Source organism: Triturus cristatus, chromosome 3_2, assembly GCF_964204655.1.
Source record: "Triturus cristatus chromosome 3_2, aTriCri1.1, whole genome shotgun sequence".
Classification (NCBI taxonomy): Eukaryota; Metazoa; Chordata; class Amphibia; order Caudata; family Salamandridae; genus Triturus; species Triturus cristatus.
The window spans coordinates 606,896,212-606,916,545 of record NC_140584.1 but is presented as its reverse complement, the minus strand read 5'-3'; the positions used below and the strand labels follow the sequence as shown (position 1 = coordinate 606,916,545).

Here is a 20,334-nt window from a genome sequence, read left to right as displayed (position 1 = left end):
AATCCTGAAATGTGCCCCCTACATAGCAAAAGCCTAAATACCGGTCGGTAACGGGTTATTTACCGAAAATCGGCCGTTACCGACCGGTATTAGGCTTCCTACGTATGGCCCTTAGTGAGGAATCAAATGGGATTTCTTTAGATGGAGCGAAATCATCAGTTTCTGCACTGGATGAAGATTCTCCAGAGAGTGAGCCAGTGATTGGACTTTTATTAGCTGATCACCTACGAGGGACAGAGGGGAACTCATTTTATGTGAATATTGGTAAATACAACAAAAAGTACCTTTGCAAATTCTCTCAAAGCACATAGTAGCTGAATGGAAGAAAACTATAGTAGTGGTACATTCCTCCAATGGCAAACCCCAGGAAATGGCAATGCTTTTTTGCCTGGGGTAGATTCAAAGAGATCATCTCTATGATCTATGACAACGAAACCATATGGAAGGAGACTTCAAAAAGAATTGTTTCAAATTATGTAGATCGATACTCAATCTGATGCTTTTGACGTAAATGAGTATCAGATAAACATATCTATGCGAGCGGTTTGAAAACTTTAGTTCAAAATACATTTACTTTGAAACAATGAATGATAACATTTAGTTTCAAATTGCTAGCTATCTATGTTCTTTTCATTTAGTTAGAAAACATTTCCACACTGTTCCAAAATATTAACATTCCTTTTATTGTACATCTCAGGCCTGACCAAATATTTCACCTTTGTCATTACTTGAAATTATTACACTTGCAAGTAAAAATCCAAAGGAAATCCCTCTGCCATTTTAGATGGAAGAAATTCTGCAATTGTGACGATTTCCTCAAATTTTTAGAGTAGAATTGAGTGGAGAGGTGTGGCGCAGCAGCCAGGGCAGCTGACCTCGGAGCACAGGGATCACGGTTTGTTCCCCGGCTCCGGCGGCAGATCAGCTCAGCACTATGTGACTCTGGGCAATAGCTCACTTAATTTCTACAACAGCCCCCCACACCTTGAGACCCATAGGGGTGAGTAGTTTGCGTGTTCCAAATACTGGAGCAATACATGACTTTTGCTGCATTAGTAGTAAAAAATCCCTTAGCATTAGATTTGTAGATCAAGAGAGAAGTAGGCCGAGGATCTTGGCCATTTCCTATACTTAGGGAAGCAGCAAACCTAGTTGACTGCTCTGGGAGTTTACTTGTTATATGACAGTTTTTAATGTCAGATGCATTAGATACTGAATTATTTGAATAATGACGAAATTAACCTCTCATCCCTGGAACTCCTTGCCGTCCTTCTCTGCCGATCTGGCCAGGCAGCCCTGGGTTTCCTGGTGGCCCTGGCCGGCCTGGAGATCCATCCTTGCCTGGAGTACCTGGTCTTCCTGGAGATGATACCACTTCCATTGGTGCTTGCATCCTGGTGTAATAAGCCATGCGCTCTAAGGAAAGCAGAGAGAAAGATGAGAAGGTTCCCGTAGGTTCAACCACGCCAATACAGCCATGCCTCATTTAAGCCAGTTTCATGCATTGAATACAGAAAGACAACTGAAGGAGCCAAAGCCACCGCAGTTCCTTACCATCCAAGACTTTGATAAGCTCCTGTCGTATAAATCTCTTAATCTCATCATAGTTCACTGTATCTGCCTACAGAAGTAACACATAGAGACACAAGATGTTGGTTTTTAATCAATTTAGACTTCACAATCATCAATGTTCAGCTTTTTTAAGTTTAATGTGACAATTAATCCTTTTATAGAAAATTTGAAATTATCAAGTAGTCCATTTTCTAGGGACCCGTCCTGCATGTTCTGCTGTTAATGACTGTAAAGCATTTGTTAGCATTTCAAAAAAAGGTGTGCTTCCTCAATTGAAAATCATGGACGATTTTCTACAATTTGCTCAGGAATCCTCTTTTCTGGAATGAAACTGAAATCTTTCTCCTAGCTTTGCGTAATCAAATCCATCAGGAATCGTTTATCACGTGCTGCTGATGCCTAGATAATGTCCCGAAGCAAATGATTTGATACATAAACTTTCTTTGTCCTTTCCAAATAAATCAAAATGGTTCTCTTAACATCCTGCAAAGGGCCAATTTTTTCTTTGGTGGATGTAAAGAAAGCCAGAAGATTAACTACCTGACTAGAATTTTTCACTGAAGCTTCTTTTGGGACAAACGTTGGATCTGTTTTTTTAATTACCCCATCATCTCAAACAGAAAGAGACAATGCAACCACCCATAAAGGGGTAGGTTATGTTTTGATTCTTCTGCCTAGCAGGGCTCAGCATACTTTCATCTTCTAAGGGCGGAAAAGTAGACTGTGGGTTATATGCTTGCAAAAGGAAGAGTTAGCAAGATGGGACCAGTTGGCTAGGGTTCAACAAGTCTAGCCTCCGACATTGCACCCAGGCCTAATGAAGTAGTGGGTAGTTTGATTTTTCCTTACTGGCAGCGCTCAGCATACTTTCCTCTTCTAATGCTGCCAAAGGCAAATGTTGGGTCATATCTTCACAGTGGGAAGGGTCAGCAGGACATGACCAATTGCCTAGGATTATGCTAGTCCGAGACACTTAGACCAGCCTTAATGTGGTAGGGCGTGCTGGTAGGACTCCGAGTACTTGCATCATCTAATGCTGGGAATTGTTCATCGTGAGTCATATCTCACCAATGTAAAGGGTCAGCAGGATGGGACTAAGTGCTCAGGAATCAGCAAGGTTAACCTGAAACATAACGACATGCGTTAAAGTAATAAGGATTGATCTATTTTTCCCTGCAATGTACCTCTATGGCGCGAGACCAAAGAAGGCTCAGTTCTCCTAGAGCAGAGCAAAGCTGCAGTATCCAATAGACTCAATGAACACACTATGATGGCTGGAGCCAGCATTCGGAGAGGTTGAATTAGGAGATGACCAGGACATGAAATCTATTGGCTACTGTTGTTTTAGCTCAAAGGCCTCTGGCCCTGGGAGTTTGGAATGGAAGTTAACTTGTTAGGGCATATATAAAACATTTTTTTCACAAGGCTCCCGGGTCAAAGAAGAGCTGGGCTAAGATTGAGCAGATCCAGAACTACCAAATCAGTGTCATGCTGCTCTTCTAGCTGAAAAAACGGAAGCAGGGTTGGTCTCCTTAGACTACATTCCCACTTTTTTTGCCTTGAAATGTCATTCACTACTAAGAATTAAGGTGGACGTGGTTCAGGGAGGAAATTCTAGGAGGTCAGGAGGATGTCTCCTTATGAAACTAGAAAAGAATAGGGTCTCTAGGACCCATAAAAAAACACAGCATTCATGGAAGGATGAGGAAGCAGAGTAACACAAGGCAAGCTAATTGACTCTTGCACTGTCAGGGCTGCAACCTACCAAGCGTTTCGTCTCTCATCCTTGCATGCACAGCATGCCCTTCGATAAGTGGTCTGAGTTACGGCATGACTAGAACTCCCCCAACTGGTGCTTGTCCAACTTTGAGTGCCTGAATGGGGTCGGGAGTGAAACTCTGCCCAAATTTTGGTTTCCTCTGGCCTAGCAGTCGGTGGAATTTGGGGGGCAGATTTACAAGCCCCGTGCGCCACTTTTGCGCCGCCGTTGCGTCACTTCTGTGATGCAGTGGCGGCGTAAAGCTAGCGCCATGCTGCGGGGGATTTACAACGTGACGCATCTAGGCAGATGCGTAACGTTGTAAAGCCCTGCGCCACATGAAACCTGCGTCAGGTTTCATGTGGGCGTTCTGGCGCAGGGGGCGGCGTTCTGGTGCAGGAATGCCTTGGGAAAGTGCCTGAGTGAAATCTACAAGATTTCACTCAGGCACTTTACCGACCCCGCTGCGTCAAAACCTTGCGCCTGCTTGAAGCAGGCGTAAGGTGTGACGCACTATGTGCAAGATAGACCGGGTTGGCACAGTTCTGGAGTTGCGTCGAGCCCGCGACACAACTCCAGCACTGCGCCAACGTTAGGACGGTAGATGCGACACGCATCTGCATTTCCTTGCGCCATGATGCGCCGCATTGTAAATGCGGCGCATCGGTGGTGGCGCAAGGATTGTGATGCGTGTCGCACGTTTCCTGGCGCATCCCTGCTGATTTGCAGGGATGCACCAGAAATTGTAAATCTGCCCCTGGGTGTTTTAAAGTTTGTATACTTTCTGCTCAGGTTGCAAAGCTTGATTGCTCTTCCTTTTAAACAATCACCCTTTCAACTTTAAAGACTACACAGTGTTGCTTGCAATACGTGTGAGTAAGTGTTTCAGCGCCCCACATAGGGTTAGTAAGCGCTATACAAAAGCTACAATACAATACAAAACAAGAAAAGTAGCACTGCAGAGAAGAGCTGCCAGCTCTTCCACTCTGCAAGGTAATATAATCATTACCAAAAAATACATTTTGATTGCAATAAATGTCAGATCCACACAATCAAATGGCTCAAAAGGATAAACCTGCAATGCTCTCAAAAGTTGCAGAAGATGCTAAGGAATGACAAGAGGGCAAAACATAAGCTGAGCCAAAGTAAAACATTTTTAGTAAAGAGACTACCAAAATATCCCCATGTGCCAAATTGGCCTACGGTTCACAAAAAATCATTATACCGTTCACTGTGTTCTCAAAGTAGAAATTGCCAGATCATTTTGAAAACCTTCCCACAACAATTGCAAGATGGAAGCAAGCTAGCAGTGAAAGGAGAAATGGAATGTAGACAGTGGCTGCCGAATCGGGGGTGGTGGGTGGTGAGGCGTGGGGTGAAAGGGGGTAAATAAAAAATAAAAATAAACTTACCTCTTCGCTGTGTCCTCCTCACCCTGTCCTCCTCATAGTGTCTCTCCTCCTCACCCCGCCGGCAGGAACACGGAAGAGGAAGCACCCAGGCTCCCCTGAGCCAAACACAACGCTGCAATACAGCATTGTGATTGGAATGTGCGCCATGGTTCAGGGCTCAGATGGGGACTGGGAGCCTGGGCATGTTCTTCACCCAGGCTGTAATGCAGCCTGGGTGGAGAACATGCTAAGTGCGCAAGAATGTTTGGCCGGCCAAACATTTATGCGCACTTAGTGAGCGAAAACAACTCCTCCCCTCCCCTGCTCTGTCAGCAGAGCTGCCACGCCCACAACAGGAAAAAATAAAATGATAATAACAGTGAGTTAATATCATTTTATTTTTCCTTACACGGCTGAAAAGCAGTGGAGCAACGCTCTTCCGCCTTAGTGGAGGAGCTGCCACTGAATGTAGAGCACACAATGTTTGGAAGGCTCATCAATGACAAGAATAAGGTTGCAGAGCTGAGGCTTACAGGAATTTTGAATGACCTCTGCTTAGTGATGAGGTAAACCCTTTATTTTTTAATACCCCCCCTTTAAAGTTCCAGATTGAAAGGGATAATGTTATTGGGAACTTCTGAATGACATTTAAAGGATGGGCATATTGGAGCAGCAACTGACTTCACATGGAATCTCCCCCAGGGAATTCCAAATGACGTGAAATACAATGCAGAAAATATTCCACTATATGAAAATTACAACACATCTCCTTTCCTTACACATTAACAGTAAAATACAAAAAAATAAATACAGAAAAATAGAACATAATAAAACCACGAAGAAATCCATTATAATTAAAATACAGAATATAGAGCACTCAGAACACGTAGTCTTGTAATCTCACAAGTGTCCTCCTCAGTCTGCTGACCGAACAGCATCTAGGTCTACCCAATAAAGTGGAAATCTCACCCTTCTCTACAACTGCCCCATCTCCTTGTCCACTTTCACTACCCAAACTCAAATCCGTTCTCACTCTTTGTGTACGCTCACTATCCGTCGTCAACATCACCCCCTACACTCTCTCACCATACTCTCCGCCACTTCTCACACACCCATGCTCATCTTTCCTCTGATAAAGAGCCACCTTGTATAATTTCTTTCAGTATTCCAGCTCCACATAGTCTCTATCATTTGCAACTACTCTATTGGAATCCTTGAGCTTGGAAAGACCTTTTCCCACTTGTCTAGGCTTTACTTTCACCTAATTTTCCTTTTTTATCTAAAATCCTCCATCCTTTTGCCTCACAGCCCCACACATCTTTCTGTCCCTTTTTCCTGTAACAGTACATCTGAACCAATATGAGGCAAAGTTCATTCATGGTGCCCTAAAACTCATTACAGAGAAGGGAGATACAGGACAACCAAAATAAATCATCAATGGGACTTTTTACATCAATCCTACTCATGCCTTCCATTTGTAATGTACCAAAGATCAACAAATTTGCTCTCTCTGCCATCCCATTAGATTGAGGATTATACCGAGGTTCTATGAAGTTTTATGTCATGTGTCAATTTTGTATTTTCCTATGAAAATAGTTACCCACCATTGTATGTGAACAAATTCATGGGTACACCCTATCTAGCAAAGATCTTCTTCAATACCATGATATTGCAGAAAGTCATTACATCTCTCAAAAAGTCTACTTCAGGCCACCTACAATGGACATGAATTAGTGGAACAGCAAAATGTTTAGATTCAGGAAAACCCCACATGGCTCTGATGAAGTTCAATGCACAGCAATCAAGGGAGCTCCTGGATCTTCTAAACGCAGCACAAAGCACACAACCTCTTGCATCTTGTTCTCACGTTCTCTATACACACTACAGGACATAACTCTTTGTACACACTCATCATACATTTTTAACATCAAACGTTCTTTTTCACTCTTCAGGGTGAGAGACTGATCTAAGTGCCCCTCATGTGCCAAGTCAATTATCCTTTGTCTCAGGTACATTGAAGAAACACATTTTTCGCCCACCATCACAACAACTTCCTCTCAATCATGTTCTCTTTGATATTAAGGAATGGTGTTACTCCCATTTCCACACAATTCTTTCTCATCTTTCCACTCTTTATCAGTTTCCTGACCTGCCACAGGGTCTCACTGGCCTCATCATCTGATATCTATTCCATCTTGGTGATAGTTCCTTGACACTCACTCACTCCATGCTGAATGCTAGCCTCCACTTCTTCACAATCCAACGGGTCAACCTCTTCCTAACCATCAATAAAAAGCCTTGACAGGCAATCTTCCTGTTTGCTTTTCCAGCTTGGTATATATTCAACAGTATATTATAATCATGTAGTTTTCCAACCAACCTGGCAGGCTTAGCTGATAATTTCATTGTTCCCCTGATTGCAACTTTTTTAACAGTGGCAATCTTAGCAATCTTTTAGCCCAAATAAATGTTCAAAAGCATTCAATTGCAAGGATGTGACCAGTTTCTCCCTCTTTATGACTGCATAATGTCTCTCAGTGACAGTTACTGTTCTATTCTGTAACATCTCTGTAACATGGAGTATAACCATGATATCAATAGCTACATGGCGGCTGCAACACAAGCAGGTTGCTAGTGTGCCGACGGCACCCACCACCAAAAACAGCAGTGCAGTTGCTAAAAGAAGGAAAGCACCCCCGCTCCTCTTACCGACTGACTGCTGCTGACTGGGAGATGGGCCTCGCACATGACTCAGGTTTCATATTGAGGTCTGAGGCAGCCCGAACCATGTGCACCTGCTGGGGTCGGCTGCCCTGGAGCTCAGGATGAGCCACAGGGCAGCTACACGTGGTCTCCTCCGGGGCATGGGAGGAAGCGGCAGCACAAGCTCTGCTCCCGCTGTGCTGGGAGTGTTCCGGCAGGGGTGGAGAGTGGAGGAGCTGCAGAAGCGGCAAGTCCAGGACAAATTAAAGGAAGGAGCCAGTGGAAAGAACCTGGAGCATCTGGAGATATGTGAAGGTAGGGGTAGTGTAGGGGAGAGTAAAGGAAAGCAGGGCCTAAACAAGCTATCTGGATCGGGGAGGTATCAATCTAACAAGACTGAGAAGACCAATAGAGTTTCCTGTGATACTGCATCTGCTTCCTCCATCCCACCAGGGATTGTTAATGAAATTGAGGGCGGTGACCCTTCCTGTCGTTTAGTGTGTAAACTGAAAGATCACTCTATAAGGTCTGGTAAAGTAAAAAGAAACCTGAGGACTGTAAGTAAAAAATTACCCCCTCATTGAGGTCCTTTTTCAAGGTGCAGCCCACCGTGGTGGATATTAGACAACAAGCAGCAGAGTTGACAAGGCTGTCAATTTATCAGACTGTGCTTACAAAAAGATCTGCAGAAGGGGGTATAGCCAAACTGGGGTTTGAGATCGATCAAGGGGCCCAAACAAGTCTGAATGCTGAGCAGGATACGCTAGGGGAAAGAGTAACAATCTCCAGTGCAAAACTACTCGGAACTCAAACCAGGTTAAGCCTACTATGTCCTTGGCGAAAGTACGAAAAAAAGGATGTTAATCCTGAAATTTCACTCAGGTCCTTAGATGTTTTCATCTCTGTCGGGGGACATTACAAAAGGGTTTGCAGTCTCGGAAGCAAACCAGGGTAAGATAAGGAGCTTTTTTGAAGCCCTCTTTTATGTTAGACTCCTTCAGAAGAAACCAAAACGAGCTCAAGCCACGTAAGATCTTTCACACCTACGCGTTAATGGAAAAGTATTTACCAAAGCTCTGAAAATGAAGACGCTAAGAGTGAATGCCTTTTCATTCGAAATCAGATCGGATCTTTTTTGGGCCACCTTGGATAGGCAATGAGAGATGGGGGAGCTTCTAGAGGAATTCAAAAAGTTAGGGGCCGCAGCACAGCTTAAATTTCCAGCTTCCTTAAGAGCTATGCATGACAATAAAATGCATACTCTAAGGAGTCAGAGGGAGGCATACAACCTACTGGAAAGCATACAAAAGGCAGCTGATAGCCCACTACTATTTGGTAAAGAATTTGAGTACAAACAATAACAAGCTTTTGCAATGCAATAGGTCTCGCATGTACGCGACTTTAAGCTATTGGCATTGTAAATTTATCTGTAATTTATGTATTTGTATGTAGATGTATTAATTTATCTCTTTTAAAAAGTAAAACAATAATAAAAGGCATTGTCATTTACAATATCAATAGCTCAAACTTGCATAAATGTGAGACGTATTGCATTGCAAATGCTTGTTTAACTTTTCCCCTTGTTAGGATCCCCTCCACTAACTTTCTTACCTTCACGCAGCACTAAGCGCCTAGACGCCTTTGGCAGCAGTGCACTATACAAAAATATTTTTCATTTCATTTTTAAGTAAAGCCTATTGCCTGAGTAAGTATGGCAAATGGTTACTTTGCCTACGGTGCCAAATCTGCTAATGTCGACTCTGCTACAACCCCAGCAGGAGGACTGGAGGGCACCCTAACACACAGAACAGATGCAGCGCAGGTTTCAGCGTGGGCAGTAGAACAGTGCACATTGCAAAGATCCCTAACACACAGGATAGGGACAGCATGGGCGGCTGCACTGCAAGCATCTCTCACACAGCACAGGTGCAGCACTAGCTGCTGTAGTTAATGCTACCCTCACACACAGCCTGCCAAAGTGTGGGCAGCATCACTACAAGCTTCTCTCACACACAGGATAGGCACAGAATGGACAGCAGCACTGCAAGCATCCCTCACACACAGAGCTGGTCTCAGCATGGACAGAGGCACTGCAAGCATCCTTCACACACAGCCTGTCACAGTGTGGGCAGCAGCACTGCAAGCATCCGCCACACACAGGAAATTGCACAGAATGGACAGCAGCACTGCAAGCATCCCTCACACACAGAACAGGTCTCAGAATGGACAGCATCACTGCAAGCATCCCTCACACACAGCCTGTCACAGTATGGGCAGGAGCACTGCAAGCATCCCTCACACACAGGAAATTGCACAGAATGGACAGCAGCACTGCAAGCATCCCTCACACACAGAACAGGTCTCAGAATGGATAGTAGCACTGCAAGCATCCCTCATACACAGAACGGGGCTTAGCATGGACAGCAGCATTGCAAGCATCCCACACACACAGAATAGACAGCAGCACTGCAAGCATTCCTCATACACAGAATGGACAGCCCATTGCAAGTATCTCTCACATACAGAACCGGTCTCTGCATGGACAGCAGCACTGCAATCATCCCTCACACACAGCCTGTCACAGTGTGGACAGCAGCACTGCAAGCCTCCCTCACACACAGGATCATCGCAGAATTTACAGTAGCACTGCAAGCATCCCTAACACAGAGGATCCTCACAGAATTTGCAGCAGCACTACAAGCATCCCTCACACACAGAGCAGGTCTCAGAATAGACAGCAGCACAGCAAGCATTCTTCACACACAGCCTGTCACAGTTTTGACAGCAGCACTGCAAGCATCCTTCACACACAGCCTGTCACAGTGTGGGCAGCAGCACTGAAAGCATCCTTCACACACAGAAAAGGCGCAGAATAGACAGCAGCACTGCAATCATCCCTCACACACAGAATGGACAGCAGCACTGCTAGCATCTCTCACACACAGAACAGGTCTCAGAATGGACAGCAGCACTGCAAGCCTACCTCACACACAGCCTGTCACAGTGTGGACAGCAGCACTGCATGCCTCCCTCCCACACAGGATCCTCACAGAATTTACAGCAGCACTGCAAGTATCCCTCACACAGAGAACAGGTTTCACTCCAGTCAGGGGCAGTAGGATTTGTTCTTGCAGGTAGAAAAGCTACAGAATTGGAAGCAACGGCACAAGCTTGATACTCACAGATACAACAAAGGCAGTGGTGGTGCAAGCGTCCCTCACTTCAAAGGCAGCTGCAGCACAGACAGTAGCAGTGCAAGCTTCACTGGCACACAAAGGAGGAAAAGAATGAATAGTAAGAGTACCAGCTCCACTCACAGATAGAAAGGGGATGCTGCAGATACTGGGGCTCAAGAATGTCAGCTTTTTTTTTTTTTTAAGTTTGAGTTTATTGAAGAAATAAAGAAGGGAAGGAGAAGGGAGGGGAACGGGGTATAATCATCATGATAAACATATACAAAAAATAAGCAATTCAATAGAAACTCTCATTAAAAGCAATTATAACAAGCATGAAGCTTACATGAACAGAGCCTACGTATAGGAATGAAAAATACCATATAGTATAGTAGAACGTGATATCATAACAAAAAAGGCATTAAAGAAAGAAGAAAATCATGGTGGCTTACGCACCTCAACTGTGTTAGGATCTGGAGAGGCGTGCACTGGAGCAAAGGAGGAGAGATAGGATACCAAAGGGAGCCAAATCAGGTCGCGTTTAATTGCCAGGGAAATGGGAGATACGTAATTAGTATCTAGGCGATGATGGAAGCAAACTGCATTCCACCAAGATTGGTAGGAGACATTTGCAGCCTGTTTCCAATTAGAAGTAATGGTATGGAAAGCCACAGCAACTAGAAGGTCAAGTAGTAGATAATGGGAAGGAGATTGTGGGAGTGTCGGTGATAGGGAACCTAGAAAAACTTGCGAAGGGGAAAAGGGAATTTGAAGTTGAAATATCTTTTGTATCTGCGTCCATACTAGGTGCCAGAACTTGGAGATAGGAGGGCACTCAAACAACATGTGTTTGAGATCTGCGACGGGACAGGAACAGGACCAACAAATAGGGGATGTGTCAGGTGAAAAACGGGATAAAGCTTGTGGAGTACATAAAGTTCTGTTATAAATGAAATATAAGGTTTGGGTAGTATTAGCAGCTCTAGAGGCTTTATGAAGCTTAGCCCATATTTTGTCCCAAAAAGGTATTGGCCAACCCTGAGAAAGATCCAATTCCCATGCATTCTCGATTTTAGATTTTAGTCTGTCAGTGGAGTACCGGAAAGAGTTATAAATAGCAGAGGCTGAGGGAGACGTCTCCAATAATAAAGAAGTAGATTTGCGGTCCAAAGGAATATCGGTAGATGGCGCCAAAGAGCGAAGATATAAGATCAGGACTGGGAGAAGGGCATTGTATTGCGAACGAGCAGAAGAGGGCAGTGAGAAAGAGGATTGAAGTTCCTGGAATGAGAGAGGGGTATCTTGGGAAATTAATTGAGAGATCCAACACAATCCTCGAGAATGCCATGTCTTCCAAAAGATGGTGCGATTACGAATTTTGAAAAGAGAGTTGTGCCATATCGGTTGTTCGTGAATGGAAAGGAGGGAGGGATAAGATGATATTATGTAAGGGAGAAGGAGAGTGCGTCAATGAGAAATAACAGGCGTACGAAAGCGAACTAAAGAAGACGTGAAGGATAAGAACTCGCGAAAGGTAAAGGGGGATAGAAAGGAAGATTCCATACTTAACCAGACGGGCGGATAGTGCGGAAGATCAGAAGAGAACCAACGGGTCGATTGTTTTAAAGAGAAAGCTCGATGATATTCTCTGAAATTCGGAAAGCGCACACCAGACTGAGCCTTATCCTTGCGCAATGAAGCCAAAGCTATCCGAGACCGCTTGCCATTCCATAAGAATTTCAGCAACAAGGAATCAATCCGTTTAAAGAAGGAAACTGGAATGTGTACTGGCAGCATGGAAATGGTATAAAGAAGAAGAGGGGATAACATCATTTTTATAGAATTGAGCCAACCCCACCAAGACAGAAAGAGCGGGTTCCAGCGTTGAATAGCCGTGTCCATTTTCTTGAAGACATAATCAAAATTAAATTTGAGTGTATCAGACAAGAGAGGAGCGAACCAAACACCCAGATATTTGATCCTAGATGGTTGCCAGGAGAAACTCGTTTGGGAAAAAAGATGCTTTTGACAAATAGGGTTTAAAGGTAGAATCTCGCACTCATCAGCATTTAGGCGATAACCAGAGACCGCGGAGAAGGAAGACACCTGCTGGAGAAAAGAAGGAATAGAGGAAACAGGATCAGAGCAGTAAAAAAGAATATCATCAGCATAGACCGAGAGTTTAACTTGACGCGAACCAAATTTAAAACCAGAAATACTGTTGTCTAGACGAATTTTAGTAAGAAAGGGTTCCAAGGCTAAAACAAAAAGTAGGGGGGATAGAGGACAGCCTTGTCGCACTCCCCTATGTAACGAGAAATAATCCGAGGTCATCCCATTGACAAAAATGGAAGCCTGGGGATTAGAATAGAGTAAAGAAATAATAGAGATGAATTTGGAAGAAAAGCCGATCCAGCGCAAGGCCTGAAACATAAAATCCCATCCAATCCTGTCAGAGGCTTTCTCCGCGTCTAAAGGAATAGCAAGGAATGTCAGCTTTAAACACAAGAACAGGCATACTTCCTACACACGTTACACAACATAACCAACAGCAGAATGTTTCAATCAACACACGATTGTTTCAGTTTTGTATAGCATGAGCCGAGTCCAAGGGAATTACAGCACTTTACACAAGCACTAGGTTACAATTCACTTGGTCAGATTTGTATATTTTTATGCAGGGGGAGTGTGGCATCTTAAGGTTCTACATCTGTTGCCTAGTGCTAAAGAATATGTTGATGTCAAAGGGTTCTCTGAGGCACTATGAGCCTGGCTGTGAAACCTGTAACAGCTTGTTGTAACTGCTGCTCGTGGATGGGATCCTTTCATCTGAATAAACCTACTTTCTACTCATAATTGTAGTGACCTGATCCTTACATTTGGCAACAGAGGATGGGATTGGAAGGATCTCAACACTAATTCAAGAAAGAATTCAAAATCAACAATATTTGAATCTGACTTTCTAAAAACCTAATGTACTGTTTTTTAAAATAATTTTGCCTTCTGGTTTCTCACTAAATTTAAAAGGGAAGCTCACTATCTTGACTTTTGAAATTCCTGAACGTGCTGTCTGTGGTCACTTCGGTGCATGCTTTGAACTCTGAAAATCTTATACACTTTGCCAGTTGGAAGCGGCGATTCAAGGGTGTAGTGCTTCTTCTTATCCACAGTGGGATCGGTACTTTGCCTGTCGAGACCGAGGATCACCCCTCGCTAAAGCGTTTATAGACAAGGCCACCGCTTCTCAAAAACGTTGAATCAAAGAGCTGTTTACGTTTAAACTTGTTTTGCCTACCTTACAGCTCATGATTTCAGCGCGCTCAAGCAGCGTTCTTTCCAGCCTCCATTGTGTAGCGTCACATCGCTGCTTCCTCTTCTTCGTTCTGAATGAAGTCACGTCGTCGCACATATCATCCCGCTCAGGAGGTGTCCCGTTGCCCTGGTTTCCTTCACGCTGTGCACGCATAGCGTGACGGCCATCTTAGAGATCGTTAAGCAACGCGGCAACACTGATCAACTCAGCGAATTTCACGTTGTGTGCTGAATCAGTGACGTGCACACTTACCCATTTTGGAGCGGTTTGCGTGTCTTTCTACTACGCGCTTTGCCTTCAATCTGTTAACTCTTTGTGTATCGCATCAGTGATACACAAACTTTCTATTACAGCAGCTTTGCGTGTTTTGCCAGTGAAACGCTCACTTTATAATTTCAAGCCAGTGAGTGTGTTGTCAATAAAGGGTCCCACAAGGCACTACAAGCCGTAGTGTGTCTCAACAGTGAAACACACACTTGAAGTAAAACAGAGTGCATGCAACAGTGACACGCACACTTATACAGTTACAGTGGTTTTAAAATTGACAATATTTATTCATCTATGTACCTTGATATTAATACTACTCATTAGCTAGTTGCTTATATGTATTTGAATAGGAAATTTGCATAAAATGTTGGCATATTTCTTTACAACTTGTTGATTTTTGACACATGTAGTGAAACCCCACCATTTCTGTTACAAATATAATCTGCATCTTATTTTAAATAAAAAAATAAATAAATAAGAGAGGAAAAGAAAAATGTTATTATTATTTTTTATTATAAAACAAAATGCAAAATGTAACTGCACCTCCGTTTTTCTTGTCATCACCTGGTGATCCACCCATTTGATGGGAAAAATGGCGGAAGTTTTTTTAGAGGTACGCTAGGGTATGTGGTTCTTCTTTAAGCGCAGAGAGGCAGACAGCTTTGCTGCTTCATTGCTTAGGTTCGGAAGGTCAAGAGGTTTTTGATCACCTTCCTGACTTTGAAGATCGCGACCTTAATGAATATGAGATATGCATAGCAAAATTGGACAAACACTACTTACCTAAGGTCAGTACTATCCTTGAGAGGTACCATTTTGGTCTTAGGTCCCAATTAGAGGATGAAAGTATCGAAAATTATGTAACATCACTTAGAAAGCTGGCCTCCATGTGTAAGTTTGTTGTCACTCTTGATGAACGAATAAGGGACCAATTTATGTTAGGCTGCAGTATTGAGTGCGTTAGAGAAGAGTTGTGGCAGAAAGATGAACCAACCCTAGACAATGTTATCGTCATTGCTAAAAGGATTGAACACTCAATAAAATGTGTAGAAGTTATTAAAAAAAAATTGTGAAGCAGTTAAAAATAATACTAAGGAGAATATGGACCATGAAGAAGTTAAGAAGAAAGGTGTGATTAATGAAACACAAAGCAAGTTCAATTTGTCTCAGATTAAATGTTTCCGCTGTGGGAGAATGGGTCACTTTGCTAATGACAAGCAATGTCCAGGTTGGAAAGCCACCTGCAGTAAATGTAAGAGAAAGGGACACTTCTCTAATGCATGTAAAGGTAAAAACTACAAAGGGAAGGTTAACAAAGCATATTGTAATGTTGATGATGATTATGAAAATTTAGAAGAGGTAGACTATGGTCAAATTCAGGTTCAAGTGATTCAAAATGGGGAAAGTAAAAATTGTCCTACAGATGAAATCCTCGTTGAGAGAAAACCAACAAAGGTTCTATTCGACTCTGGTGCCAAGATCACCATAATCTCAAAGGAATTTTATCTTAAAGAAATGAAAGGTAAAACTAAGGTTTTTCGTCCAGATATTAAACCATTTGCTTATGGCGGTGAACCAATACATTTATTTGGTTATTTCTGGGGTCTAATAGATCATCAAAATAGGTTAACTAATGCAAAGGTATACATTTCACAGAAAAGTGATAGTATATTAAATTGGTTTCACCAAAAAGATCTGGGGGTAATATTAGATCCAAATTCCTCGCCGTCTATTATTCTGAAAGAAAATTTTCTAAGTCTATCTCTGCCATTCATCAAGTTTCTGATAGTGAATTCTCACTTAGGCTGAGAGAAAAGTTTCCAAATGTCTTTTGTGAAAGTCTAGGTTGTCTCAAGGGCTACATTCACCACATTCGCTTAATTGATGATCCCAAACCTGTATGCTGTAAAGTATGCAACGTACTGGGTGCGGTCATAGAAAAGGTTAAAAATGAATTGGAGCAACTCAAAGAAGATGGGGTTATTGAGGAAGTTGAGGCGACTCAATGGCTTGCTCCGGTTGTGGCCGCTCAAAAATCTGACGGGTCTCTCCATCTGTGTGCGGACCTTAGAGAATTATATAAGAATGTGGTGGTTGATTGTTTTCCCCTTCCAAAAATTGCTGACATGTTAATGTTGCTAAAAGGAGCAAGGTTGTTCAGCACCATAGATCTGAGGTCGGCATTTCACCAGATCAGGTTAGATGAAGAATCTAAGGATTTAACTGTTTTTGTTACTCCTTATGGCACGTACCGGTTTGTTAGGCTTCCTTTTGGCTTAGCATCAGCCGCTTCAGTTTTTCAGAGGGCGTTGGAAAATGTTTTGAAAGGACTTAGTGGTGTTAGGATTCATCAAGATGACATATTGATTTTTGGATTGAACAACAAGGAACATGATGCGAGACTGTTAAATGTTCTGAATAGACTTAGTGAATTTGGTTTGACTGTCAAAATTAATAAATGCAAGTTTAGAAGAAGTTCCATTGATTATCTTGGTCACACCATTTTAGAGGGTGGTGTCTTGTCAAAAGAAAGTTTGATTACTACTATACAGAAGATGGCCTCTCCCACAAATAAGGAAGAATTAATGAGTTTTTTTAGGAATGGCTGAGTATTACAGTAAATTTGTTCAAGACTTTGCCTCTTTGTGTGTTAATATGAGGGCTTTATTACGCAAGGGTTGTGAGTTTATTTGGGATGTGTGTTGCGAAAAGGAATTTTGTCTCCTTAAAGAAAAATTAAATTCTGCCCCAAAGTTAAGCAGCTTTGATCCAGAGAAGAAATCCATTCTTATAACTGATGCCAGTCTGAAAGGCCTGGGAGCAGTCCTTCTTCAAAGAGGTGATGCCCAAGATAATGTTATTCTCTTTTTATCTAGAAGTCTGAGGGGTGCTGAACTGAGGTACTCTGTGGTGGAGAGAGAAGCCCTAGCGATTTACACGTCTGTGAAGAAGCTTAAAAATCTGTTGTGGGGGAGTGTCTTTGAGGTCAGGACTGATCCCAAGCCATTGTGTGAGATTTTTAATAAAAAAGGCATTGATGCCATCTCGAGAAGTTGTGGGTCTACAAGATTATAATTTTGACGTCAAGTACCTGCCTGGCGTGGAAACACAGTGGCTGATGCTTTATCTCGCCTTGTTCTTAGAGATGATATAGATTTTGAAAATGAGCATGGGCAAGATCACGAATTGGTTTGTGCTGTTGAAGAAAATATCATTGACAAAGTAAGATGGGAAAAGGCCTTACACGCAGACATTGCTCTAATGAAAGTATTAGAGTGTATTACCATAGGCTGGAGGGCCAAACCCAAAGATAATGAAAATTTAGAGAAATTTTGGCACGTCAAAGACCAACTCTCTGAACAGAATGGTCTACTTATCAGGGGCATGAGACTTGTTCCACCATCTTCTATCAGGGAAGAGCTTATTTTTCTGGCACATATTGGACATCTAGGGATTTCTAAAACAAAGGAAAGACTAAGATTATCATATTGGTGGCCAGGGATGGATTTACAGATAGAGCGGAAAATTAGGGACTGTGTTGATTGTGCGTTGAGTGAAAGAGTGGCCAAACCCAGGGTACAGCCCATGATCATAAGGGATCGTCCTGATGGACCCTGGAAGGAAGTAGGTTCGGACATTGTTGGTCCCATTCACTCTTCTGGTACAGACTGGTATATACTAGTTCTTGTTGATTTTTTCTCAAGGTGGCCAGAAATAGCTATCACTCGAGGAATTGAAATGAAACATATTATTTCGTTCCCGGAAAAGCTTATCGCCAGAGAAGGAATACCCTGCACCATTCTTATGGACAACGGTGTCCAATTGGTTTCTAGGGAAATGGAAGAGTTCTTGTCTAAGCATGGCATTAAACACAAGAAATCCTCGTTGTACCACCCAGAGACAAATGGAAACCATTGAAATGGCTAAATCGTCTGGTTTAGATTGGCGTCCTGAAATTTGGAGAAAGGTTGAGGTTTACAGTTTGTCTCCCCATGCTGCCACCAAGAGAACCCCTTTTGAGCTCTTTAGAGGTAGGTGTGCAAAACTATAGTTACCCCTCCTTGGGTTAATGACATGCAACCAGACCTATTTCTTGAAAATGAAAAAAGTAACTGGAAGTTGGCTGAGTCAAAAAAAATTGAGTATAGAAAAAGGCTTCATGATTTAAGAAAAAGTGTTTAGAAAACGGTGGTAAGGTTGCAGATTGGGTTCTCATAAAAAATCCATGCAACAAAAGGTCTTCTACTGCATTTTTTAAATCAATTCAAGTGATTAAGACTTTCAACAATGCCGTTAAGACTGCTGATCACCGGATCTGAAATTTGAACAGGGCGGTGGTGGTTAGGAAAGACTTTGCTTCTGACTCTAACAACTCTTCTATTGTGTCACCTTCAACCCAAAATGTCCCCAACGTCATTCGGAAGTCCTCCAGAGTATCTCATTCTCCACGTTATTTCAAAGATTTTGTTAAATAGATATGTTTAGCTGTTTCTCTTTTGTTCCTCTTCTTTGAAGCTGGTTCACTTTGTTATTTATCTTTATCCTTTTAAATATATACATTTTTATTGTTTATTAAGAAGGGAGATGTGTGGCATCTTAAGGTTCTACATCTGTTGCCTAGTGCTAAAGAATGTGTTGATGTCAAAGGGTTCTCTGAGGCACTATGAGCCTGGCTATGAAACCTGTAACAGCTTGTTGTAGCTGCTGCTCGTGGATGAGATCCTTTCATCTGAATAAACCTACTTTCTACTCATAATTGGAGTGACCTCATTCTTACAGGGAGATTAAGGGCCCGATTCACAGAATTAACTTAAGACAAAATCCTAAACTTACTACTTTTGGAATTCACAGAATGCACTTACTACTTTTGGTATTCACAGAATGCACTTACTACTTTTGGTATTCACAGAATGGATTTACGACTACTAACTTTACGTCCGCACTCGGGCCGGAAATTCCGGCCTGGAGGCAGAGCTTCCGGCCCGGAGGCAGTGCTTCTGGCCTGGAGGCGGGGCTTCCGGACCGGAGGCGGAACTTTCGGCCCGGAGGTGGGGATTCCGGCCAGTGGAGGAGATTTAGCCATGGCCAAAATCTCCACCTCTGGGCCGGAAGCTCCGCTTCTGGCCCGGAAGACCCGCCTCCGGGCCGGAATTTCCGGCCCGAGTGCAGACGTAAAGTTGGTAGTCGTAAATCCATTCTGTGAATACCAAAAGTAGTAAGTGCATTCTGTGAAAACCAAAATGGTAGTAAGTTTAGGATTTTGTCTTAAGTTAGTTCTGTGAATCGGGCCCTAAGTGATGTGTCAAGAATCACGGGGTGTTAGGAGAGTGCCGTGACTTGAACCTGGTTTTCCCGTTTCAAAGTCAGCAGTTCTGCCTGTTAGGTCACATCTCCTCTGCCAGCAGTGCCTCCATCGACTTCTCACACAGAGTACACACAGGACGAGCAGATTTAGGGCAAGCTTCACCCACATGCTTTAGAACTCTTGGCAGCCAAGCTAACTTCATTTACACATAAAGCAGGTACGTGATTGGCAGCTGCGAAGCTGGCAGCTACAAAGCCCCCAGCTCCTCCTGCAGAGCCTCGACACACAGCAGCAGCACAAGCTCAGAAAATGTGCAACATTTTGAATGTGATGAAATGAGTCACTAATCTTTTGTTGGGAAACCGCTGTAGGCTTCTTCAAACATTGTAGTGTAACAACAGGTCGATGGGGTGCGAGTAGGGCAGGTGTTGCATGACACAAGCTCATTAGAATAGACGTTGTACTGAAGAGGACACCATTCTGCTGCGTACCCCCTTACTTCATAGTCCATTCTTCTCATGCAAAGAACGTGTGCAGGGGCTCAAAGTTTTTGTTAGGAGCTAGTTTCCAGAGCTGCTTCTGAAATCTAGTGCCATTGAGTACCAAGGGTGCCTATGCCTGAATCCACCCCACGCCACTTCCTCCCATTTCCCTCCACGTCCTGCCTCTTTCTCTTGCAGTTTTTTCTCATCCGTTTGCGCTCCTTGTCGCTGTTTTCCTAGCCTTCTCTTCCACTTTCTGTCTCCCTTTTTTACATTTCGATCTCCGATCCCCAAAATTAGTGCCGCTCCCCACTACGTGCAAGCACCGGCACAAATTAAGCACTGCGCGGGTGCATCCTTGGTGCGGGC

At 43.2% G+C, this 20,334-nt stretch overlaps 1 protein-coding gene across 1 annotated transcript in view; it reads right to left on the bottom strand.

Annotated features, from left to right (window-relative positions):
- COL16A1 (collagen type XVI alpha 1 chain) overlaps positions 1 to 20,334 on the bottom strand; it is an 871,927-nt gene that overhangs the window by 24,242 nt on the left and 827,351 nt on the right. Inside the window, exons 68-69 of the mRNA XM_085648479.1 lie at positions 1,555 to 1,621; positions 1,243 to 1,416 (exon numbers count right to left, since the gene is read on the bottom strand). Of these exons, the coding sequence (XP_085504605.1) occupies positions 1,243 to 1,416; positions 1,555 to 1,621 (241 nt within the window). The remainder of the gene's footprint in view (positions 1 to 1,242; positions 1,417 to 1,554; positions 1,622 to 20,334) is intronic.